At 36.7% G+C, this 25,702-nt stretch overlaps 1 protein-coding gene and 1 long non-coding RNA gene across 9 annotated transcripts in view; one reads left to right on the top strand and one right to left on the bottom strand.

Moving 5' to 3' along the window:
• PAICS (phosphoribosylaminoimidazole carboxylase and phosphoribosylaminoimidazolesuccinocarboxamide synthase) overlaps nucleotides 1-22,015 on the top strand; it is a 47,869-nt gene extending 25,854 nt beyond the window's left edge. For all 6 annotated transcript variants that reach the window (XM_073237561.1, XM_073237562.1, XM_037018715.2 and 3 more), the window contains 7 exons: nucleotides 11,977-12,155; nucleotides 13,522-13,701; nucleotides 13,795-13,908; nucleotides 14,380-14,463; nucleotides 15,307-15,487; nucleotides 16,817-16,975; nucleotides 20,358-22,015. In XM_073237561.1, the coding sequence (XP_073093662.1) occupies nucleotides 11,977-12,155; nucleotides 13,522-13,701; nucleotides 13,795-13,908; nucleotides 14,380-14,463; nucleotides 15,307-15,487; nucleotides 16,817-16,975; nucleotides 20,358-20,524 (1,064 nt within the window). In that variant the 3' untranslated portion in view covers nucleotides 20,525-22,015. The remainder of the gene's footprint in view (nucleotides 1-11,976; nucleotides 12,156-13,521; nucleotides 13,702-13,794; nucleotides 13,909-14,379; nucleotides 14,464-15,306; nucleotides 15,488-16,816; nucleotides 16,976-20,357) is intronic.
• Nucleotides 124-25,681, bottom strand: LOC108395838 (uncharacterized). 3 transcript variants are annotated; one of them, XR_012131729.1, is made up of 7 exons: nucleotides 25,520-25,657; nucleotides 24,669-24,823; nucleotides 13,132-13,223; nucleotides 6,187-7,375; nucleotides 5,343-5,401; nucleotides 1,288-1,574; nucleotides 124-988 (listed from the first exon to the last, which is right to left on the bottom strand). It is a non-coding gene; the product is annotated as an uncharacterized lncRNA (long non-coding RNA). The 3 variants fall into 3 exon arrangements; XR_012131728.1 differs by lacking the exon at nucleotides 13,132-13,223; XR_001852764.3 differs by lacking the exons at nucleotides 6,187-7,375; nucleotides 13,132-13,223; nucleotides 24,669-24,823 and having other exon boundaries at nucleotides 25,520-25,681.
• Between the last annotated feature and the right edge of the window lie 21 nt (nucleotides 25,682-25,702).

Raw genomic sequence — 25,702 nt, 5'->3', positions numbered from 1 at the left:
TTACTTAGATTAAAAACATGTTACAAGCTAAGCTTATTTAAGTCAAACCAGAAACTCTTAATTTCACTGTAACATTTAATTAGGTTTGGAATTAGTAAGTAATCAAAAAAAATTCAACTTGAGTAAATTTGAAGATGTAATTGGCTTTATTAAGCCATTCATGAATAAAGCAGCATCCTATCTATCAAATTGAGGTACAATCCCAGTAGTTGTACAAAGTGGAAAGTGTTTACAGACAGGTGGGTAGGGCCAAAAAAGTTACTAGCAAAAGAAGAGATATGGGATTGTTTCAGGAATGGTCACCCTCCCCTAGGAGAAAGAGCAACGGGGTCTTATGCAGATTACTTCACTAGTGATTAGGTAAATCTAGACTGATTGGTTTAAGTTTCCACTCCTGGGAGACACTAAAGCTGCAATCAGATTGGGCACTAAGCCCCAGTTTGGTGAGATGACCTAGGAGAAGTGGCCCCATGTTGGGCTTGTGTTGTTTAACAATTTCCCCCCTTTTTGATTACTTTCAGCTTACCTGTGAAATGTGATAAAAATTTAAGGTGTTAGTGCTGCTCTCAGCTACTGCTCTATAGTTTCGCAGCTTTTGTCATTCCTTCCGTACAGTGTCATTGGGTCACATTTTGCTTAATTTCTGTGATATTCTAACTATAGTTCACGATCCTATGTCTCATTCTCTTCAGTTTGGTGAAGTTCCAGTCACAGAGAGATCATCTGCTTGATAGTTACTGGCTGCATACGTGCATTTAAAGCTTTTGAGAAGATACAAGTGTCCAGGGAGATTATTATGTTAATTAGAATGTAGTTGGGGAGCCATATCAGAGCTATCCTATTATCAAGAACAACTTTGACCAGAGAGTCTAACGATCTTTGTTGGGCAGCTGTTGACTCAGCAGCAGATTCTGCAGTAACTTGAACAATTAAGAAGTTCCTGATCATAGCCTCATCTGCATATGTCCCTTCCCTGGGAAGTAGGAACCTGCGGAAAGAATGAACCCTGAATCATGAAAAGCCTCCTTGTAAGTCCTTACGAACTCAGTGATGTAAATTTAAGGGCACAAGTTAGAGATTTTCTCCTACCCTGAAATAAAAGGTTTTTATAAATTACAGAGGTAACTACCCCCCATCCCCCACCCCCGCCTCCCTTAGCAATGTCCTGGGAGATAGAGATGAAGGCATTATCTGACCAGGCCACTGCCAGAGTAGAGGGAAAGGAAAGAAAAGAAAGGGAGGATTTCATGTTTGGTTACAGTATTGTCTTAGGCAGAAGCAGTCTACCTTGATGTCAGCTTCTTCCTTTTCTCAGCCGTTTGTTTCAGCGGTCTCCATCTGCACGGGACCAGGGCTCAAGTGCAGCCTTCTTGGGCTATGAGATGTGCACCCAAGGCCCCATACCTTGTAGTTTGGCAACAGTGTCAGTGGTTAGGAGCAGCATTTGGTAAGGTCCTTTTTAATGTGACTGGAGGACTGTCTTTCCCTAATGACATCCAGTGTATTCAGTCACCAGGTTTTAGACTGTGACCAACAGGATTCTCTGAATTGGGATCTGGGACCACTTCTTTCACCTGTTGATGATAGGATTGAGCATAAGATATTAGACACTTGGAGACGAGCATGAGACAAGGGATCAGCAAAAGCTTGACTGGTAAAACATCAGTAAAAAGTATACAATAGACACTGGTCTGCCAACGACCACCTGTGTAGACTGTTTATGTTTTTGAACAAGGGTACAGCAAACAGTAAGACCAATGGCCAGGGGAAGTCCCCTAGTAACAGCAAGTTTAGAAATGTTAAGTTTGAGGATCGCATTAGTTCTTTCAACCTTGCCTAATGACTGAGGATGATAGGGACAGTGATGATTCTAAGAGGCTTGCAAAGATTTTGTAATGCTATTGCTCAGTGAAGTGGGTGCCTCATTCACTGGTAACTCCAAGTGGGAGACCCATAGTCTAAAACACACTGTCCAGTAGTTTCTTTGCCACTGTGAGGGCATCAACCTTGCAACAAAGGAATCCTTCAACCCATTGGGAAAACATTTACAATAACAATAACATACTGATAACCCATACTAAGTGGCATTTGAATAAAGTCCAGCTGCAGGTCAGAAGCCCAGAGGGAGAAGGTCTGGGACCTATAGGGACAAAATAATTTTCCTTAAGTTTATTAAGATGGCTAAAGAAATACAAAGAAATGAAAAATGGGATTTGTTGGTGACCTGGGGAAGATGAAGAGGCCGTCTTGAGTTTCCCATAGCCCCATCTGGCTATTTAATTTACAGCCATTATTTAGCGATGTTAGTTTCTCTGATTCAGGAGCAGATTATTGCCATATTACATGGACATCAGGATGGCCAAAGTCTGATAGTCGGGTCATTTTACCCAGAATCAGAACTGACCTCATCCACATGTGCCTCAGTCTGTATAGATCTGTTGCTACTGACTTGGCATGAAAGTCAGCTGGGGCGCTACCCTGACACTGGGGGTTTCAGTAGACAGCAATTTCAGAACGTAAGAGAATTGAAAGTGATAACAGTATACCAGAACGTACCAGATTTCTAGGATCTTTATATAACTTCTAGAACAGTATATACATGTATAAATAGGACATACAAAAGGCTTAGCATTACTTATTTGAAAATGCTTGCCATGTAATTGAACAATATTAAATGAACCTAATCAGCTTAACAAAATCTTTGGAATATTTGTTTCTTACAGGTCAAAAAAGACTTCATTTAGAATTTCATTTTGGGAAGTTAACTGTTAATTAACAAAACTTGGCTCTTTTAACATACTAGTAAGACTCGATTTTCCTAAGTAATCAAAGGCCTGATAGCAAACACAGGAAATTACCTTGATAAAACACAAAATCTTTGTTTTCAGGGAGATCACTTAAAGGTAAAGGAACTTGCACAATCTGTTAACAAAGTTACACTAGCTATAATTTACCAAAGTTATCCAGCTTATATGAACTTGGAAAACATAACAGGTTAGTTTCTATCTTTGTGAAAGTTTTAGTGTGTCCAGTCTTTAAAAACACTTGCCTTCACACCACCAAATAGAACTCTTACAAGTTAATTTTAGCAACACCTTCTGGAGGTAGAAAAATACCACACATGTACACATACACATAGACATACTTCGACCTATAGACAAACCCAAACAGATGTTTCAGTTATTCATATTTGTGGAGAAGATACTTAAGATTTGTGTTTGTCCTTGACAAGCAAGTTCATGGAAACTATGAGCTAGATTTTGGGCAGGGTTGCTTCTATAGCTGTTAGTCTTTTTTAAATACCTCTTTACCGTTTTTCTTCATTCTTAGGAATCAGGATGACCTAGATAAAAGTTCCCAGAGAGGTGACAATACTTTTGAGATAAATAGGAGAGTCTTGGGGATTAGTAAAAGGAGTAAGGGACTTTTGAGTTACTGTAGCCACACCTGGTCCTGTAAAGATTAGATTTGCAAAACAAGGACAGCTGTTGTTAATTCCTAAAGATTTGGGTTGGCATACCTAAATGACAGGAGTGACACACCCATCCACCAATGGTTTTTCTTTCCCTCTGGGTACATTTGGCTTAGGGGAAAAGGCCTTTAAAAAACTGTATCAAGATGTCAATACCAGTTTCTGATTTGAAAGTTATTGAATGCTTTCAAACTTGTCAAGTTTTAGCCAGAACAAACAGTAAGTATTTCTGGCAGTAACCTCATGGATCCAAAAAACATCTGAAAAACTACAAAAGATACCTTCACAAGATCTAGAGTCACTCCCAGAGATAGCCAAATAAAACTGACAACCTGCATGTCCCAGGCAGGCAGAAAGCCAAGTTAATTAAGTTCTTAGGATATAAAATGAGCAAGCAAGAAGGCACTAGACATTCCCAGGAGGGAAAGGATTAGTAACCCATTTACTTGGAACTGGAAATGAAGGGACAACAGGAAATTTTATTGCCTCCTTTCAACTTGCCTCAGGAGGTAGACTGTTTATAAAAATGTAAAATTGTTTGAGGATCCATCCTGAGTTTATGAAATTCTTTTACTATGGCCCCTAGTTCAGCCTTTAACCAGGAGTGAGAGACACCTGAAAAGGATCGCCTATAGCTCTGGGTGGTCTTTATCTAAAAAGGTAACTAGTATCTCTTCAGAATGGAAAGGCAGTTCAGACTGGGGACAAAACTATAATGAATATGCAAATAAAGGATAGAGGGGAGCAGGAGTTACCTCAGTCTTACAGTCTTCTATTTTAATCTTCTAAATATATTTTTCTCTTTAGTTCATTAGCTTTTGCACTGAACTGATTAAACTATCATGGAATTTTCAAACCTTTTGGAACCCGTATGCCAGTTAAAATAGTTATCCCATTCTGTGTGTTTAATTTGGGAACCCTTGCTGTCAGGTGTACTTCTTAAATAATCTTATCTAATTGGAATGTTCCATAATGGCCATTGTAATTCTAGGTTGTCTTTAGTAAGATTTTGCCATTGTGGTAGATATCTGCAAGTCCCAGAACTCTTAATTTTTATATATAGAATATAAATCTGTGCCAGGAGGCAGTATGCTCAAATCTCTAACTATAAAGGATCCCCCTACTTTTAGCTAGGCCTTTTGTTTACTTGGAGCTATACCAATTATCTGACAAAAGGCTTGGTTTTCTTGTGGGCTTCTGAGGTCCATTTAGTAATAGCCTTTAGCTTGTACACTTAACAAATACCATCAGTAGCCAAGTCAATGGAACTGTGGACACCAACAATAACCAGCAAACTAGGAACTACGGACAAGATTGAACCAGCAGGCCCCAAAGAACCAGGGCTGTGGACTGAGTCCAAACAAATGGATAGTTGCAGTTGCCATCAGCAGTTCCCAACATGGAATGTGGGGAAGGATTCCAAACAAATGGGAAATTGTGCACACCAAACCATCAGCAGTTTGTAGCATGGAATCCAAAGGAAAAGTCAAGGGTTTAGACATTACTGTGGACTAGCCAGTTGAAGTCCCTGTGCATACCATCAGCAATTCCCAGCATGGACTAAACCAGCACACTCCATTAATGGGGTCTGCAGACTGGAATTGGAGAAGGATTAAACCAACAAACCCCCAGTAAATAGGGACCGACTGGAACTGGAGAAGAGAAACCAATGTGGAGTTGCCTACTGAATTACAGGCTAAGGACTGGCTTTCTCTTAGATCTTCCTTTCAGTCTAAACTGACACATTAACCCTGGATTGTAAAACCAATTAGATCAGGTAACTACACAAAAAGAGAAGTAAGCAAGTGCAATTCCCCCATAGACCTCAGAAGTAGAAGGATGAATTCAAAGGAGTTTATGAGTGCCATACCTGTGTTACTTGTTCCCAAATAAAGAGATTTGCTTTGGGTCCCACTACTGCCACCAAATCTGTTTAAAAAAACAAAAAAATTCAGCTTGAGTCAATTTGAGTATCTAACTGGCTTTATTAAGCAATTAATGAATCAGGCAGCATCCCATCTAGATAAATGATCCCAGGAGTTGTAAAAAAGGGAAGGTTTTTAATGGGGTTTGTGGGGGGTACTTGGTGAAGGGGAGAGCCTAGTAAACATAATGTTCATGTAATTGTAGATTAATGATAACAAAAAAAGGGGGGGAAGGTTTTTACAGATAAGAGGGTGGGGCAAAAAGCAAAAGAAAAGATGGGGGATTGTTTCAGATAAGGTCACCCTCTTTTAGGAGGAAGAGCAGGTGGTCTTACAGATACCCTCATAAGTGAGGAGGAAATTCCAGACTGACTGTTTTGAATTCTACTCCTGGGAGAGGCTGAAACTGCAAATAGGTTGGTCACTAAGCCCCAGTTTGGTAACTAGGCCTAGGAGAAGTGACCCCATGTTGGGTCTGCACTTCCTTTTATTTTTTTTAAATTAAAATATCATTGATAAATAATCTTACAAAGGTTTTGCATGAACCACACTGTGGTTTCAACTTCACCTATATTATCGAGTCTTCAACAACCCCCCTCCATTGCATTCACTGTCTATCAGCGTGGTAAGATGCTATAGTCATTACTTTTCACTTGTCTTCTCCATGCTGTACTGCCTTCTCCATCACCTATCTATATTGTGATTGTGAATTATGGTGCTCCTTAATCCCCTTTTCCCTTCCTCCCAACCTATCCTCCCCAACCCCTTTCCTTTGGTAACTGCTAGTACCTTCTTGGAGTCTGTGAGTCTGTGCTGTTTGGTTCCCTTGGTTTCACTTTGTTGTTATACTCCAAAAATGAGTAAAATCATTTGGTACTTGTACTCCACCTGGCTTATTTCACTGAGCATAATAACCCTCTAGCTCCATCCATGTTGTTGCAAATGGTAGGATTTCTTTTCTCTTTATGGCTGAATAATACTCCATTGTGTATATGTGCCACATCTTCTTTATCCATTCATCTATTGATGGACACTTAGGTTGCTTCTGTAGCTTGGCTATTGTAAATAGTACTGCAGTAAACATAGTAGTGCGTATGTCTTTTTGAATCAGGGATCTTTTTTTGTTTGGGTAAATACCTAGGAGTGGAATTCCTGGGTCAAATGGTATTTCTATGTTTAGTTTTTTGAGGAACCTCTATATTGCTTTCCACAATGGCTGAACTAATTTACATTCCCACCAACAGTGTAGTAGAAGGGTTCCCCTTTCTCTGCATCCTTGCCAGAATTTGTTGTCTTTCGGATATTGGCCATCCTAATTGGTGAGAGGTGATGTCTCATTGTGGTTTTAATTTGCATTTCCCTGATGATTAGCTATGTAGAGCATCTTCATGTTACTTCTATTTAACAATGGTATCATTTAGTTAGTTAAAAGGAATCTTAACAGTTTGCTACAGTCTTTGTCTGGCACACATGTCTGCTCTGCAACTTCTATGACATCTTTTTAGGAACCTTAGGAACCCCATTATGGTGGTAAACAGCTATAATTGATGGATTAAAATTCAGATCCTATAATTTTATATAATTCTTTGGTTTATCTCTTGGAGATAATAGTTTCAAATCCCTCTTTCATTTGAAAGTCCCAAAAAGTATTTGAGAATTACAGCTACATCTCATCTCATTCCCCAAATTTGGAATTTGAACTAGGTCCAAGATCTCCAGGGCTACCTCCTACTGTAAAACTGAAAGGCTATTTCCAATAGAGAAATCTATTCTAAAGAAAGAATATTCTGTGGAAGGTGTTTGAAGCAAATGAAGGGGAATTAGGATAGTGGATTTTTCTTTAGGGATTCAGTAAACAGCTGTATTCAGTCGGTAGGGTATGAAATCTCAGTTGGTTAAAGATTTGGGCTCTTCCAGTGTAAGAGGTCTTTGTTCATTGCCTTGGGTCACACAGTCTTTGAAGCCTCAGGTTCCTTATCTGTAAAATAAAAGCTTTGTTATTTATTACCGGAGTTCTAATTTTATAATAACTTAAGTCTCCTTTATTTCTTCCAATATTCCCATTCATTTCTTAGAGCTTCCAGAAGGCATTAATCTTCCTTAAATCTAAAGGAGAATCTAATATTTTAATTTCTCATCCAAGTAGATGTGCCAGTCTTCCACCGAATAGCAAGATAATTCAGTTTAAATCCATTCTGTCAGTACAGAATGGATTCTTTAGTTTTGCCTTTTCCAAAGTATAGTTTCACATTTTAAGTTAGTGTGAAAAAAATAGGTATAATTGCCACCCTAAATTTTCATCCACATTATAATCCCTCTATGCATTGAATGTGAGTATATTGCTATAAATTTAAAAGACCTCCCACAGTTCTAAATAATACAGCCAAGATTTTTATTTCAATGCTCTCTTAATTGGTGGTTTCCCACTGGTTGAGAGATTTCTAGAGAAAATATCAAAACAATTTTAGGTTGCTTTTGCAGTATAAGTGAGTAATCCATTTTCAACCTCCAGAGTTATCTGCACCACATACAGATTGAAAGTTTTGAAAAGTTGCTTAATGCTATAGAGTGTTAATAAAAAATTAGTTTCTGTGTACACATAGTTATTACACATAGCTGTGGGGTTATATGTGTGCTTTTAAGTAATGGACATTAAGTATAGTCCAAGTTTTTATTTGCTTATCCAATAAGGCACTATGGAGTGCACTTTCTGGGGCTTAAGGACAAGTGAATTAGGGTGATCTAGTTGCCTTGATTTGTCTAGGACTTTCTCAGTTTTGACTCTGAAACTCCAGTGTCTGAGGAAACTTGGAAAGTTGGTCACCCTAAATGAAGTACTCCAGCAGTTATCTTTAAACTACTGTATTATGCACACTTAACATTGCTAAAATTTACTTGGTTCATAGGAAGTATTGTAAGATCTTAATACTATGAAAGTAAGGAAACCTATTGTAAAAAATTCTTAAATAGATTAGTTGGAGGGCACAGATAAGGAGTTTGGTTAAGTTTTTTTTAAATTAAGGTATCATTGATACACAGTCTACAGAGGTTTCACATGAGCAACACTGTGGTTACTACATTCACCCATATTATCAAGTCCCCCACATACACCCCATTTCAGTGTAGTAAGATGCTATAGAGTCACTGCTTGTCTTCTCTGGTATACTGCCTTCCCTACCACCCCCCCCTACATTATGTGTGCTAATCATAATACCCCTTAATTCCTTTCTCCCTCCCTCCCCACCCACCATCCCCAACCCCTTCCCTTTGGTAACTGCTAGTCCCTTTTTGGAGTTTGTAAATCTGCTGCTGTTTTGTTTCTTCAGTTTTGCTCTGTTGTACTTCACAAATGAGTGAGATCATTTGGTACTTGTCTTTCTCTGCCTGCCTTATTTCACTGAGCATAATACCCTCTTATCTCCATCCACGTTGTTGCAAATGTTAGGATTTGTGTTCTTATGGCTGAATAATATTCCATTGTATATATGTGAATTTGGTTAAGTCTTATGTAATTTTTACTTGCTAATAGTTAAATAAATGCTGTGACTAGTTGATCACCAATGACCCAGTTTAAAATTGCTGTCTTTATAACCAAAGGTATTTTCCAAATTAAGGTATTTCTAAGAATTAGAATGGAAAGCGCACCAGAATGAGAATTAGTAAATCAGGAACTATAAAATACCAGACAAATAATGGGTATAGGTAATACTGTTTTTCCATGGAAATAATAATATATTGCTGTACCCAAGTTATGAAATTCATGGATTTGGTCTCAGTACTTAAAAATTTAATCTTTTAAGTTTTGGTTCCCACACAGAAACCCATTGTGATAATAGTGACATGAAAACAATTGTGCAGTTGTTAAAGCACAAATAGGGACTTGGGCAGCCTTAACATGTCTGCATTAACATGGATGGTCCCAGGGATATGTGGGCTGATCAGCTATTATACATGGCCATTGTAATTCAAAGTATGAAGTGCCTTACAGTTTCTTAGTGATCTTGATGGGAGTTTTGAATTTTGTAGACTACTGAGACAAATGGAGGGAGTTCTTTTTCTTACCATATGTAGTCATGAAATTTGCTTTAATGGTTAGCATGTGTAGGAGCAGTCATTATATCATCTAAATGGAATCTCTGTCCAGAAACAGTTTTTTTCTTTTCTGTATAAGAAAGTCACCATAAGTTGGTTTTGTGCTTTTGGTTCCCTTAGATATGGGAGAAAGTTTTCCTCTGAGTGAAAGTACCTATCATTTAAACAATAGATTTAGATACCAGTCTGTCAAATTTGGTAGGCAAATATGACTAACGCTTAACAGTCCTAAAAAGGGGAGCCTTGAAGCCAAGCATGTAATTACCACCTCAGTTAAGGATTGGATTAAATCACCTGTCTGCCCATGAGCATAAACCCAGTCATTCTTCAAAGGTTAAAATGACCATTTTGCTTAAACAGCTAACACTCCTTCCCAGAGTTCCTGTTTATGCAGCATATCATAATCTATTTTCCCTGTTTCAATTAGTTTTTACTGTTCAAACATGGAGGGAATGCAGAGAAAACAGTATAGTTTTAGAACTGGACAGTGCATTTCAAGTCCATACACCGTTACTGATTGACAGCATTGCTCTAGCTTATTAAATTACCTCTTTGAGCCTCTGCTTCTTTCAGTGTAAAATGTAAGTAATATATACCTCAAAATTTTTGTGTAAGATTAAATGATTAACACAAAACAGTTACTCTATGCACGTTTTCTCTAAATGTAGGTTCTGTTCATGTATGGATACATACATAAGATCAAAGATCCCCAATCTTTTCCTCATAAAAAATTGATCTTAGATTAGAGGATTAGATTGAGATTAGAGGTACTGGCATTGCAGCCTGAAGATAAGCACTGTGTTAAACCTATACAGGTTTCTAGGAAATGTTCTATTTCATGTTAATGCTGTATTGTGACTTTGTATGTTATGTAAAAACACTTCTAGATGAGGTAGCATAGCATAGGGGTTAAGTGGGCAGCCCATGGAGTTCAGACTGTGTGTGGGTTGGAAACTCATGCTTTACCTATCATTAGCTGACATAACTATTATGCCTCAGTGTCTTTAACCATTTTGTATGATGATCATCATACTTACTACCTTATCAAGTGTTCCCAGTGCCTGGCATAAAGTAGGTATTGATACTTTTTTAAATTAAATTGTGATAAAATATGCATGCATAAAATTTATCATTTTAACCATTTTTAAGTGTACAAATTCAGTGACATAAGTACTTTGACAGTGTTACACAATCATCACCACTGTGCATTTGCAGAACTTATTTTTGGCCCATATAGAAACTGGCTCACTCAACAATTCTTCATTCTCCTTTTTCCCCAGCTCCTGGTAATGTGTATACTACTTTTGTGTGTGCTTTTGCCTATTTTAGGTATTTAATATAAGTGGAATTAAATAATATTTGTCTTTTATTTCACTTGCATGTTTTCAAGGTTCATCCATGTAGCATGAATCAGAATTTTATTTTTTATGACTGAGTAATAATCCATTGTGTATGTACATGTTGCATTTTGTCTGTCCCTTTGTTGATGGAGACTTGAGCTGGTCCCCCTTTCCATTATTGTGGGTTATGCTGCTGTGAACATTGGTGTGCAAGTCTCTGTTTGGTCCCCACTTTCAGTTCTCAATACTGGTTCCCCTAGCAGTGTTACTATATCACATTACAAAGTAATACTGTAGTACTGACATGAATTAAAATATCTGGAAACCAGCATAGGCTTAACATAATAATGCTCATCTTCAGGCTGCAGTGTTAGTACCTAGAATACCTAGAAGTAGAATTGCTGGATCTTAAGGTTCATGATACACACTGAAACTAATATTAGAGAGGTTGTTATTTTCCAAGACCACCACATAATATAGTTCTCATCCCAACATTACAAGTTAGTTCCTTTTTCTTGGTGGTCCAGTAATGGTTTGTTAGAGAAGGGAGAGGAAGAACAAATATCTTTGCTCTTACCAAACTGACTGCTGTGTTTCTGCTGCTACCTGTTGGATGCATTTTTCAAGGATTGGCTTCTTCAAATATTAAGAAAACTATGCAAAATGTAGGGCACTGGTTTTGTTAAGTAGGTATTTTTTTACAAGACCCATATAATACTATACCATAGAATTTGAGAATACCGCAACCAAATCTGATCTAGAAATAATATAGTGCCACTTTGTGCCTTAAGCAAAGTTAGGTACTAGGTGGCAGAAGTGGTACTTAGTATTTTTTGAATGAACGAATGAATGGATGGATAGTAAAGACAGTGGGACCCATATCTTCTGATTCACTGTATACTTTTCCAAGTGACATTAAAATGAAATATTCCCGAGTATTCTGATAAACAGTAGAAAGCCATATTAATAAATTTCTTTTCCTACTTTCCTTCTAAAAGGTTACATTTATTTTTGATAGTATTCAAGAATAATGAACTTGGCTAGATAGGGTTTTTATTTTGTTGTATAGAGTTTTATTATGCCTGGAGTCTACCTTTTTAAGTACAATTTTAATGCTCCTTTTTCTGTACTTTTCATCAATATGTAGGTATCAAAACTGCTTTCATCAAAAAATGTGGTGAGACAGCTTTTATTGCACCTAAGTGTGAAATGATTCCAATTGAATGGGTTTGTAGAAGAATAGCAACTGGTTCTTTTCTCAAAAGAAATCCTGGTGTCAAGGAAGGATATATGTTTTACCCACCTAAAGTAGAGATGTTTTTCAAGGTAATTATTTTATACTTCTGTGTCTTACTAAAACATAGCAGCAAACTTATAATCAAAGTCAAAAGATTTAAGCACTATTACAGCTTTTTTTTTTATTGGCAGATTTTTTTAAGGTAATATTGATATACATTCTTATGAAGGTTTCACATGAAAAAACAATGTGGTTACTACATTTACCCATATTATCAAGTCCCCACCCATACCCCAATGCAGTCACTGTCCATCAGTGTAGTAAGATGCCACAGATTCACTATTTGCCTTCTTTGTGCTACACTGTTTTCCCTGTGATCCCCCACACCATGTGTACTAAACATAATACCCCTCAATCCCCTTCTCCCTCCCTCCCCACCTGCCCTCCCCTTTGGTAACCACTAGTTCCTTCTTGGAGTCTCTGAGTCCGCTGCTATTTTGTTCCTTCAGTTTAAGCATTATTACAGCTTTTGAGATTACAGTTGTCATTCCAGAAATATAATAATGTACACTTTCATTAGCAATGATAATTCAGACCTAGGAATATCTACATGTGTTACTTTGGACCAACATGACTAACAATGAAAAAATAAAATTAGTTACTAGGAAGAGGTAATAATATAGAATAACTGTATTAACAGTGTTTCTTAAAGGGCAGAAATATACACTAAAGTAGGAATCCATGGTTATGAATCTGTATTTGTTTTCTTTATTGAAACTGCTTTTCTCTTTCCATTTTCATTTATGCTGGTCAGCATAGTTCTATTTCTGAAGCAGTGTCAGTGTTACATTTTTAATTAGTGACCTGCACAGCTTAAAGTGTTCATATTATGATTGCAGCATATAAATCAAGAATCCATAAAAGAGAAATTACGTGTAAGGTTGAGACACTACTTATAATAAAGTGAAAGCATCTTATATTTTTGCTAATCTCTTTACTTTGTGTGAGGCCTCAGAATTATCAAATAATGCCCTTAAAGACATGTAGTCTTGTATAAATGCTTACCAAAAATGAGGTCAGGAGATTATGAAAACTGCATTCTGGAAAGATTTGGTGGACTAACATGTATTTTGACCCTCTTAACCATTTTGTTGATCCTGATTAAAGAAAAATGAAATCACAGGTTGTATTTAAATTTGTAGAGGAAGCAAATTCTTTCAAATACTTTATGACCTAGAATAAGTTATTCACCCAAATATTTTGAATTTTAAAGTAGCATTTCAAAGTAGAGAAATTAAAAATAATTACAGTGAACTAAAGGCTATTTTAAACAAGGTTTAACTCTAGAGAAAACGAGTACTTCCGAATTCATGCTCAAAGCAAAAAGAACTTAAGTTTATCTGAAAAGTTAAGAAGTTTATTTAAATTAATTAAATTGTACTCCTATATTCTCAGGATGATGCCAATAATGACCCACAGTGGTCTGAGGAACAGCTAATTGCTGCAAAATTTTGCTTTGCTGGACTTGTTATAGGCCAAACTGAAGTGGATATCATGAATCATGCAACACAGGCTGTTTTTGAAATCCTGGAGAAATCCTGGTTGCCTCAGAACTGTACCCTGGTTGATATGAAGGTAAAATGGAAGATTTGAAAGTAAGGAGTATAACTGAGAAATGTGTTTAGTAGTATAGCTTTGAGAAACTCTTTGGTGACATTCTGTTTCCAGATTGAATTTGGTGTTAATGTAACCACCAAAGAAATTGTCCTTGCTGATGTTATTGATAATGATTCCTGGAGACTCTGGCCATCAGGAGATCGAAGCCAGCAGAAAGATAAACAGGTATATCATGCTTCAGATTTTTTTATCCTTTGCAAGAACAGGCTGGGGTAGAGGCGAAAGGGAAGTTGGGAGGAAAAGTAACAATTACTGTTAAAGAGTAAGTGGCAAATCTGGAACTCTCTCCAAAGTCTTCTGGTTCTTACCAAGCTCCATTTCTGCCTTTTCTATTAAAACAAACTGATGACAAGAGCCTCTTTACTTAAAATATAAGAATTGTCAGGGTAGTTAGTTAATTGTGGTTGCTATTGTAGAAAACACTTATCCTTAAATGAAAATATACTTTACTATCTGAACTTTCTCTGGTCTTATTCAAGGAATGAATTTGTAAGCTTAGATTCATTTTAAGGTATATCCTGTGCTTTGCAAACTCTTCAGAAGCTGTACCACCAACTAAGAAACCAAATAACTTCAGATACCAAGAATCTTACTAATAGAATACTTATATTCTAAACTTTCTATCTTATTTTCTAGTCATATCGTGACCTCAAGGAAGTAACTCCTGAAGGGCTCCAGATGGTGAAGAGAAATTTTGAGTGGGTTGCAGAAAGAGTAGAGGTAAAACCTTTTGTAGTAAATGCATACTATCTTGTGTTTTTCTCCAAGAAAATCTTGCTTCAAAAATAAAAAAGGAGAGGGTGCAGGTCTTTCCTTTTTTCTTAAAGATCACTTTTAGAAAATGTACCTGCTAAATTATCCTGTCATCCTGGAAACTCCTGGGGAAACCTGGAATCCTTGTCTCCTCCCTGCCTTTTCAGGAGAAGCCTTCCATTTACTACCCACTTTTGCACTGCTACTCAGAGTTCCATTAGCAAAGTTCAAAATTAGAACTCTATATGACATTAAAATGTCTACTTTAAGATTTGTGGGACTATTACTGTAACTCCAGAAAAATTGAATGGGCTTTGTGGTTTTCCAAGGGTCATAATCACTTTTAGAACATCATATCCATGGGAATATGTATTTTGAATTCCAAGCAACTAACTTACAAATATTTATAATATAAACTCTTTTATTTTGGCTGTTTATGCCTTAAAACCTCCATTTTTTAAAATGTACTAAAAATCTTGCTTTGAAATACAACTTCCTGAATATTAGAAAGTTTTATTCTTGCTTTTTAGCAAAATAGTAAATATAATTTATCTGATTAAAAATCTTAACTCTGTAGGTCTTAATTATGAAGATCACTTTCCTATATATGTAGGTTATTTTGAAAAGTAAGTCCTTGGTATTTTTATTCTGTTTGTCTCTGCCTTAAATTTGGTCTATTAAGAAAGAAAAAAACTCTTTCCAGATGTAATTTTACTATAAATTAACAGCTCTGTAAACTTTTTATATGGTATTTATTCCTATATTTATCCATTCTTGTTATCTTTAGCATATCCATGTTTTCTTTTCCAGTTGCTTCTGAAAACAGAAAGTCAGTGCAGGGTTGTAGTATTGATGGGCTCAACTTCTGATATCAGTCACTGTGAAAAAATCAAGAAGGCTTGTGGAAATTTTGGCATTCCATGTGAACTTCGGGTAACATCTGCCCATAAAGGACCAGATGAAACTCTGAGAATTAAAGCAGAATATGAAGGTAAACATCAGGTAACTGGAGCATTTCAGGAAGTTCAGATTTTTCCCCCCAAATTTTTTTGCTTAGACTAGTAATGTTGAGAAAGAGGTTTGCCACATTTCCAAGAGAAAAAATGTAATATTTTAGGCTTTCATTATAGTCACACCCAAAGAGTTTAAGGTACTCTAGGAGCTTATAAAAGAACAGAGCAGGGAAAAAGAATTGAAAATGCAAGCGTGGAAGGAAAATAAAAATAAGACTTTACCTAGTAAGAAGCTAATAATAGTAAATTAGGCAATAAATTATTAGGTAAAGACTAATTTATTATTAGTCTTTGCCTAAAAAGAAGCCCCTCAACATTGTTTCTAATACGCTCCAACAGAAAATAGGCCACTCATCGATTTTGGGAGGCCTGAGGTTGAAGGAGCAGATCCTCTCAAGTACTTTTAATGGCTAGCATTTCCTAGGGGGCAGTTAAATATGAAATTAAGGAATAATTTCAGAATTTAGTATATAAAAGAAATGTCTTGATGGAATAGCAATGATCTAAAATAATGGAGCCATGGGGACACAACCAAATATTTCTCCACTGGAAAAACTGTTGATTGAGTATTCTTTCTCAAGGTAGTTGCTATGGGAGCATAGTTATTAAGATTTTTTTTTAGGAGGTTGTGGAGTGGGGGAGGTTCCAGACCCCTTTGATATATATGCTAAGAAAAGCCAGAACTCTTTCTCCACAAAAAAATGCAATATATAAAATTTTGGATTCCAGGTAGGGAATCTCTTCTATAGTAAACAAAAGAATAATTGATAAATTTATCAAATAGTAAAGTGTTTAAGAGGTATGTTAGAGGGGTCTTAAATATTTAGGTAATACTTTGTTGAATTTGCCTTCAACCCTTGTTTCAAGAAGTGCCCCTAAACCACTAGTCTGTATTAACTAGGTCTCCCTATACCCTGTTGGTCACAGGACACTAGGACAGACATTGGTTCAGGTGGTGTCATTCTTTGTTACAGTAGCCTAAGCAGCAATGAAATAAAGTGAAATAGTAAAAATGACTTTTGAGTCATTCCCTTACCAATGCGCTAGTACCTCCTTTATGGTATAGATCTTGGAGATGGCCAGACCTATTCTTGCTACTTTGTTACTTGACATACAGTAAGTGCCAGGGTGAACCTTGTATTTTTTCATATATATGTAATAATAGTGATTACTTATGCTTTTTCTGTAGGCTAATAAAGGAACACAGGGAGTTAAGACAGATAGTCTCCCTACCCCCTACCTTTTTAAACCTATCTTTAAATCTCTTTTCAATGTTTAGCATAATTATAAACTTGTAATTTCCCTAGGGGATGGCATTCCTACTGTATTTGTGGCTGTGGCAGGCAGAAGCAACGGTTTAGGACCTGTGATGTCTGGTAACACTGCATATCCAGTTATCAGCTGTCCTCCCCTCACTCCAGACTGGGGAGCTCAGGATGTATGGTCTTCTCTTCGACTACCCAGTGGTAAGATACCTTGAATTTTTAAATATTGTTTATTAAAAAATTTCATAATATACAGAAGTGGAATACTGTATTGAAATCTCATGTGCCCATCACCCAGCTTCAGCTATTAACATTTTGTTGCATCACAGTATCCCTCTCCTGCTGGACTTTTTTAAAGCAGGTGGTAGATATTATAGCATTTTATTAAGTATGTCTCTCTGAGTGATAAGGACTCTAGTTTTTTAATTATAATCATACCATATTCACACCTAAGAATAAATTAATCTCTTAAAATCATCTAATTTCCAGTTACTGGTTCAAGTTTTTCCAATTGTCTAATTTGTTTTTATAGTTGGTTTGTTCAAATTGGGATCTAACAGTCCTTACATTGCATGTAGTTTTCCTCTCTCTTAAGTCTCTTAATCCCTCTTCTTTTTTCTGTATCATTTGTCCTGTAAGTTTTCCACATTTTGGATTTGGCTGATTATATTCCTGAATATTGTTAAAATGCTTTTCCATTCCCTATATTTTCTGTAAACTGTTGGTGATGTCTGTAGTTAGATGGAGTTCAGATTTGGGTTTTTTTCCCCTAGGAATACTTCATTCACAGTTTTGAGTTTTTTAAAGTAAATGTGATTATGTTAATTCTGTGGAGGAAATGAAATTTTATTTTTAAAGATTAGGGACCACAATAAATAACATACAAGGAAGTTTTATCAGATGGCCCAGGATCTCAGAACAACAAAATCCAACACCGCAGCATTGTGCAAAATAATGATCTGATGGAAGTCCTGAGTCAGTATTGTTTCAGTAAGAGTTGATTTGCTTATTACTTATACCCTCAGCTTTTCTCACAGTTGTGTAAGTCCGCTCTTGATACGTTTTCAAAACAATAAGTATTTGAGCCCTCTGACCTGTTCCAATACAGACTGGCTTCTCTCTAGGCCTACTGCACTGCTGTTGGCTTAGGCTCTCTGCCGTCCGTTATTACCCTGGGCATTCATTGTTATCTTTCTCTAGTTTTGGATCTCCTCTTGCCAAAGCTCTGTATCTTCCCCTTTCTTGATTTACTTTTGTTGGGGAACATTCTCAGGTGAACTTCCTGAGGAAAGTAAAAACATAAACTTTATAAGACCTCATAAATCTAAAACACTTTTATTATAGCCTCACACTTCTTTCTTTGATAATTTAGGGATAGAATTCTAGGTTGAAAATCATTTATCAGAATTTTGGGACTACTGTTCCATTGTCTTCTAGATTCCAGAGTTATTGAGAACCCCAGTGCCTTTCCACTATTTTGATTCTAGGTTTATGAATTTAGTTTCTAGAAACTAAGCATCTTTTTCTATCCATTGTTCTTAAATTTTACAAAATTGGGTCTTTGTGAGTCTGTTCTCATCCTGGGCTTTCAGTGAGCCCTTAAGCTGGAACTGATTCTTTTTAGTCCTGGGAATTTTCCTTGATTTAATAATTTCCTTCCCTGTCCATTTTCTCTCTTCTCTCATTTTTGGATTTAGTATTCAAATTTTCACGAGCTCTTTTTTGTTCTCTGACCTCCCACCTCTAAACATCCTTTTCTTGTTTAATCTTCGCAGTAAAGTCTTTCATTTCTCTTACGATTACTAAAGTTCCACATTAGTTCCTTTCCTCTGCTGTGAGGTAATCCTTGGCCATTTGCTCTTGTTTAAGAGTGGGCACTATGATAAATCATTTGGAAGCTCTGTGTAAGGAGATGGAGCTTGTCAAAAGTGTGTGGGGTGATCTGGTAGGTAGTCCTTTGAATAAATAACCCCTCACAACAGTGGTGTTACTAATTCTTCAACCTGGTATTGGGTTCTGGTATTGTCAGATTGCTTCTCATCTTTCCTTGCTTACAATTTAGGATTATATTTTCTTGGTCTTCCACTCCCTTTGCCTTTCAGCTGTCAAAATGTTCTTGCTCTTACCTCTTTGTTCTTACATTTATATCTGTTATCTTTATGCTCTTCACTGTTCTTTATATATGGTTTCAGAGATATATATGTTGTGATTAATCCATCTTTAGCTAGGTCTTTGACTAGGCATCGGATGATATCAACTTGTCACGTTAAAAATCTACAGCTATAAAATGAAGCCATAACCAGGTGTATGCCAGAGTAAATAGTACAGGTATTGTCCATGGAGCTTAGGAAAAAAGAAACTGATGAGCAAAGATTTTACAGTTTTTATCTAGTACTGCCAAAGAGATCAAGGAATCTGAAATACTTGTACATTCTGATAACTAGAATTGGGGATGATCTTTTGAGGAACAGTTTTATAGTATCCTTTATAAAGTCCTGAAAACTCTTACTTCTCTTTCTCTTATGGTATGTTCACTAGATAACCTGATTTTTTTTTAAGTAAGCTTTCCTGATAGTAGAAAAGGTTGTCCTGGGCACTAGGCAAAAGTATTTCAGTTACTAGAGTATAACATTCTACCTAGTACACTAAGAGAAGTTGACATTCACTGAGTTCATACTATGTGTCAGGTACTGCTCCAAACACTTTATCTGTATTAATTCATCGAATCTTCACATAAGGTAGCTACTACTTACTGTTCCTATCTTATACATAAGGACACTAAAATTTGCATTATGTAACTTGACCAGTGTCACACAGTAAATGGTGGAGGTGCATAAATTAATTTATTAATACATATAATTAAATGGATTTTATGATTTGTACTTTAGTCTGTTCTTATTGGGCAGAGTGAAAGTCAGAGTCTGATGAAATCTAAGAATATTGGGAGAATGGAGCTTTTTGATCTATAAGCCAGCTGGTCCAGACTTTAGTGACACACAGTACCACCTCAAGAAACTGCCTGAGCAAAGAGGTGACGCTTCAGGAAGCTATTATTCTGTCGTAGATTTTATTACTCTTGAATTTACTTGTAACCTGATAATTCTTAAAATTACTGTTTGGATATGACTTTTTTTACTGCTTAAAAATGTTAGAGTGGTTCAAGTGCTAAGACGAAAGGAATAGCTAGGAAATTATCAAAACAATATACCTCAAGGTTGTCTAAGAACTGCTTCTACCCACTTGTCTCTTGTGTTATTATTATTGCCTTATACTAGGGACTTAAAGGGATAGTGTATGTGAAAAGAACTTTGAAAAAGGTAAATTTCTTTGCAAGTGGATTCTGTGAAAAGAGTGATAGATGATGTATATAAAATACTGTTCATGGCACATAAATATTAATCCTCTTAAATCACTTTACCACTCTAACAGTAAAGATAGAAATTCCTTCCACAGATCCTAGTCTAGACAGGGTAATGTAGTAGGTTTTTATTGTCTGTGGCTAACAGGACTTCTGAGTTTGCTAAGTAGTATTTTCATTGTCAGTTAACAGCTCAATTTTCTCTCTTCCTTTCTGAACCAACAGGTCTTAGCTGTTCGACCATACTTTCTCCAGAAGGATCAGCTAAGTTTGCTGCTCAGATATTTGGATTAAACAACCATTTGGTATGGGTCAAACTGCGAGCCAGTGTATTGAACACGTGGATTTCCCTGAAGCAGGCTGACAAGAAAATCAGAGGGGGCAGTTTATAAGAAAGAATATCATAGCATTTTTTCAGGAGAAAAACTATTTCTAGTTTAGCTGCAGAAAAAAATCAAGCAAAATGAAAAGATTTTACATCAGTTGAACATTAAATTAGTGAATAAATGCTTCTCTAGATTAGTGGATTAGTAGAATATATGTACATATTTATTAATATTTCTTTGCAAGAAGCAAAATTACTACATCTAAAAATCATTTTATTCACTATATAGTCATTGTTAGGTAACATAATCAAATATGTTTCTTAAATGATAATCTTATTATAGAGCTTTAAATTACTACTTGGCCTATATTTCAACACATAAGTGTTAGAAAGTTAAAATAATTGTATCTTAGAAAGGGCGGTAAGACATAGTCCTTTTTCACATGTTCCTATCATCTGTACAAAATCTCAAGTAGGGATCAAATTGTACATTAGGCTGATATAGATGGTCTTCCATTTTCAACCTTTTTGAAGTTGATTGTGTCTAAGGACTTAAAACATAAACTCTTAATATCTCTTTTACAATACGGATTACTTTGAAAATATGAATGCCATTGGCCTCCCTAGAAAATTGCACAGTAAGTTTACCAAGAGTCCATTGGTTCTTGGGTTCCCTTGAAATCTGTCCAGGATCAGTTAAGAATTGCTGGTGTAACCCATTAGGGTTACAGAATTTTCCTCATAATTTTTGGACTGTCACATATCTATACCTTTAGTTCTTAGAATGTCCTCATTTCTGTCATTAAAATTTGTTAGTTACTGGAGCTTCATCTTCACAGTCTTTGTGAAACCTTCCTAATCACCTCAAGCTAAGATGGCTGGCTACAAGTAGTTCTTTCTCTGTTGGATTGTAAGCCCCAAGAGAGGTGAAAATACAATTTTACTCTTTATTTTCACTCACACTGCCTTAGGCTCTGATGTGCTATGCCTAGCTGTCTGCCAGATAAGGGGAAATTATAAAAATCATGTACTGCTTAATTTTCTATCTTATGTTAGTTCAAAAGAACAATAAAAAAGATTTTAACATCATTAAACTTAAGCTCCATGATTTCTGAATAATCATTGGCTGCTATTTCAGTTCTTCTATCCCTACCTAGCAAAACTCCACCTGTTCCTGTGCAGTGTATGAAAAATTAAAAACACTGATGTAGACTGTTGGATAGGACTGATGGACAGAAGTGACCATTGTCAATGGTCATTATTAATTTCACTATTAGTTTCCAAGTAAATGCATACATATATCCTCAGTAGTATAGTTCATTAGTGCTAGAGTAAATACTTGAAAGTATTTTAACTCATAAAAAGTAACTTGTACAAACCTACCTGGTATGCCATTTTTGGGTGTTTATACTTTCTATGGGCTTGTAGCTAAACATGAAGAAAAATTGTAATAAAAAATGTTCTTAAACTTTATTTCATAAAGGCATGTTTAGAACTGCTGTTACTTTAATGCCTTTTGAAATTTAAACACTGAAGCCAAATAAAAGACAAAAGATAAGCTCTTGTGTGAAGCTTTTTTCATTCATCCATTCATAAAATAGACATTTTGCCAGACTTTTATTCTAGGCCCTAGGAGAGTGGCACTGAACAGAGGCCAGGCCCCCACCCTCAAAAAACTCATTTTATTGGTATGACAAACTATGAAAGAGATTCAGAGAAGTATAAGTGCATATGAAGAACCAAGATGAGAGGACAAGGGTGGAGATAAATGGGAAGTTTTTGAGGAGAGCAGAGCAGTGTTTCAAAGACAAGGGGAAATAGCTTTCCAGACTAAGGAAAAAGGAAGTACTTCCTCTTGACCTACAGACACGCCAGTATTGTTGGATCTCTGAGCAAGGCTAAGAGTGGAAGATGATTCTGGTAGAAGCAAAGGATACGTCACTTAGAGCCTATAGGCCACACTAGTGTGATAGGAAAAGCCACTGGCAAATTTGAGCAGGGGCGTGACATGACCTGTTTAATGTTTTAAAATTCTCTGGTTATTGTGTGGACAAGAAGAGAAGCAAGGAGATTGGTTAGGAGGCTACCATAGTTCACTTGAAGAACGATGTGACCTTAAAGTAACTCAAAATTTTTTATGCATCGATTTCCTTAGGTGTGAAATAGGAATAACATTACCTTCTTTGTAAGGTTGTTACGAGAATTAAATGTCAGTATGTGTGAAGTATATCCTGGCACATGACTGCATTATGTAATATCCACTTGACAAACTGTAGAGAATGGAATGAGTGGAATTGATTTCACCATGGAAATTACCTTAAATTTGATATTCCTTCAGTTAATTTCTAAAAGTAGGAAAAAAAAGCCAGCCTAATCTGGTTTAAAGCATGACATGCCATGGATCATCCACAATCTGGCCATTTTTAGCTCAGCAGTCCCTGGAAAATGAAAATGCTTACCTTTAGTGGTGCTTTTTGCATTTAACTTCCACAACCTCAAATACTTGGAGTTGTTAGTCTAGCAATTTGGTACAGTGAAAATAGAACGGAAATAAAAAGATTTCCCTGAGCACATCACTCCTTGAGCTTCAGTTCTCATTTGTAAAGTGGGACTAAATATTTCCTATGCCTCACAGGATAAAATGACAAACTACTATATATGGAAACCTCTCAGAAATCATAAGTGGCTTCATTCATCAGTGTAAAATAAAATTTTGAGTACTTACTGTGTGGAAGACCCTAGGGATACAACAGGGAACATGATCCAATTTCTGCCCTCAGTGAATCTCAGTCATCTTTAAAACACCTTATTGTCTTAATATGGCATAAAGGATAGGCTATTCTGAGTACAGAGAGGAGGGGAATCTAAAGAACAAGTTTATATTGTCAGTGAAAAGGAGGGACTCACTCCTTGCACTCTATCCTCAATTCCTCTTACCTTTCCTTAGTTTTAGTTTTAGAATTTATTACCACCAAACGGTATATATCTGTACATTGCCTGTCTCTCCCAACTAGAAAATCCATCAGTACACTGGGTTATCTTTTAGATGTTAATTGTATCTCTAGTAACTAGTAATGCCTGGCACTGGCACATACAAGGCACTCAGTATTTGTCAAATGAATACATGGGTATGGCAACATGGGACTATGCGTAACTAAATTATCGGAGTGTAACATTTAAGGGGTGTATAGAGTATCAACACACTGGTGGGTCGGGGAGGTGGTAAGCAGAGGCCAGATTGTAGAAGACCTTTACTTGGATTTTATCCTGAGTAGGAGGGTAGGAGAGTGGCATCTGATAAGTCCTTTAAAAAATCGCTCTAGTTTGGAAGACCACTGTTTCAAAAATGTCAGATTAAATCCTGTTTTCCACAAAGCTCCATTAAAATGACAAGAAACAGGAATTCTGAGGAATTTCTAGAAGTTACGAAGTATATCGTATCAGACTGACAACCAGTATTGTGAATCCTATGTAGTCAATGTTCTGAAAAGTTAGAAAAGAACTAAGATTGTGGTTCTTAACCTTTGGGTAGGGGGGAGTATAAACATCTTTGGAAAATCCAATGGAAGCTACAAAACCTTTCCTCAGAAAAACTGACATGTAAATTTGGGTATAACAAATGTCATCAGGAACTCCCTTAATCCCCCTAAAATCTAGGCATAATTGTCTTGAAACCTGTGTCAGTTCCACAGTCAGTGAAAGTCCACAGTTTTTCCTACGATTTTTACTAATTCATACAGATTATATCCTGAGCTAGATAGAGTTCATTCAACCATTAGTGCTGTTTCTGCATTGTACTCTACTGATCAGACAGGAAACAAGTCAGTCTCTTAGGACAGAACCATGAGCTGGACAGTTTCTGCCTTCAAGGAACTCAGATTATGGGGAAAATGATAAGCAAATATTCATTCAGTTAAAGATTAACTATTTGTGATGGTGTGTGCTAGATCCTAAGGACACTGCAGTGAGCAAGGTAAATATGGTCCCTGGCCTCTGAAATTACAGTCCATCTAGAGGGAGGAGAAAGGGTAGGAGTCCTGGAACTTTAAAGGGAAATGGAAGCAATTCACAGGAATCCTGAAGAGTAAATGTGGTTAAAAAAAAAAAAAAGTTTGTAGGACACACGGATTACTTTTAACAAGTCTTTGCCACATTTCTCCCTGTCTATAATATCCAGTTCACATTATAATGTTATCTATGATGATAGATACCTTCTTGAAGCAGTTCCTCAATCTAAATTCTTTTTATGCAGTTAACGGAGAGGGGAGGCTAAAGTTTCTTTCAGAGTCTTTGGAACTTGATTGTTTTCAACTGACATAATCTGCATGCTGAAATGGCACATCTTCGGAGGGCTTACCCTTGGCTCCTACACTGGGCAAGAGAGGAATATAAGTCTGCAGAGTAGGCACTCAAAAAAATGTCCTCTCATTCTCATCAAGAGTACTCAATAGGTGCCCACCCACCCTGTTCTGATATTCAAACACATGTTGATATTTAAGGTCTCAAACACTTTAAACCCCGTATGTCTATGTTACTTGAGTCCCCTGTGTTGATACTTGCTACTACGCCAGGATGCACAGAATTGTATTCCTACAACAATTACATATTAATCTCTTTCACAGTCGGGAAATTGGGACCCTAAGTAACTTTTTCACAAACATCTAGTGAGTCACAGCCAGGAAGTGAACCTGGGCATTCTCACACCAAAATACATTATTCTTTTGGCCTTATATTCGACTGCTCCTTGACTGGAGCCCAAAGGGCAACCAAGGGGTTTTCACGAAACTTGATTTGCACTTGGAGATTTTTTCCTTCGTCTTTCCTCATATTCACCTCTCTGCCAGAACTTTATGCAGAACGCCAGGTTTCCTAATCAACTTTCAAGATTCCTTTCAAATGCCAATTCCTCTATTACGTATTCTCAAACAGCAAGGAGAAGCCCTTTCTATACCTTTCCTTCTACCCCTCTGCTCTTCTCCTTCAAACAACTCCCCATGGTTTCCAGTTGGTATTTCAGCACCCATAGACCATTTACCTCCCACAGACCGTGGCCCAACTCTACCTCGTGGGACCAGGACACTGCCTCTCCCGCAGCAGTCGCCCTGGAAACGCACGCTGCTTTAAGCCGAAACTGGTGAACCTCTTCTTAGCCTCCTGCCGGGGTCCGATACCTCCTTCCTCCAGACTGGCTCTAAGTAAGGTGTATTTCTATCCACGCACATTTCTAGCTACAAGAGCTAACGTC

This window comes from Manis javanica, chromosome 5, assembly GCF_040802235.1.
Source record: "Manis javanica isolate MJ-LG chromosome 5, MJ_LKY, whole genome shotgun sequence".
NCBI lineage: Eukaryota > Metazoa > Chordata > Mammalia > Pholidota > Manidae > Manis > Manis javanica.
This window is presented reverse-complemented; position numbering and strand designations above follow the sequence as displayed.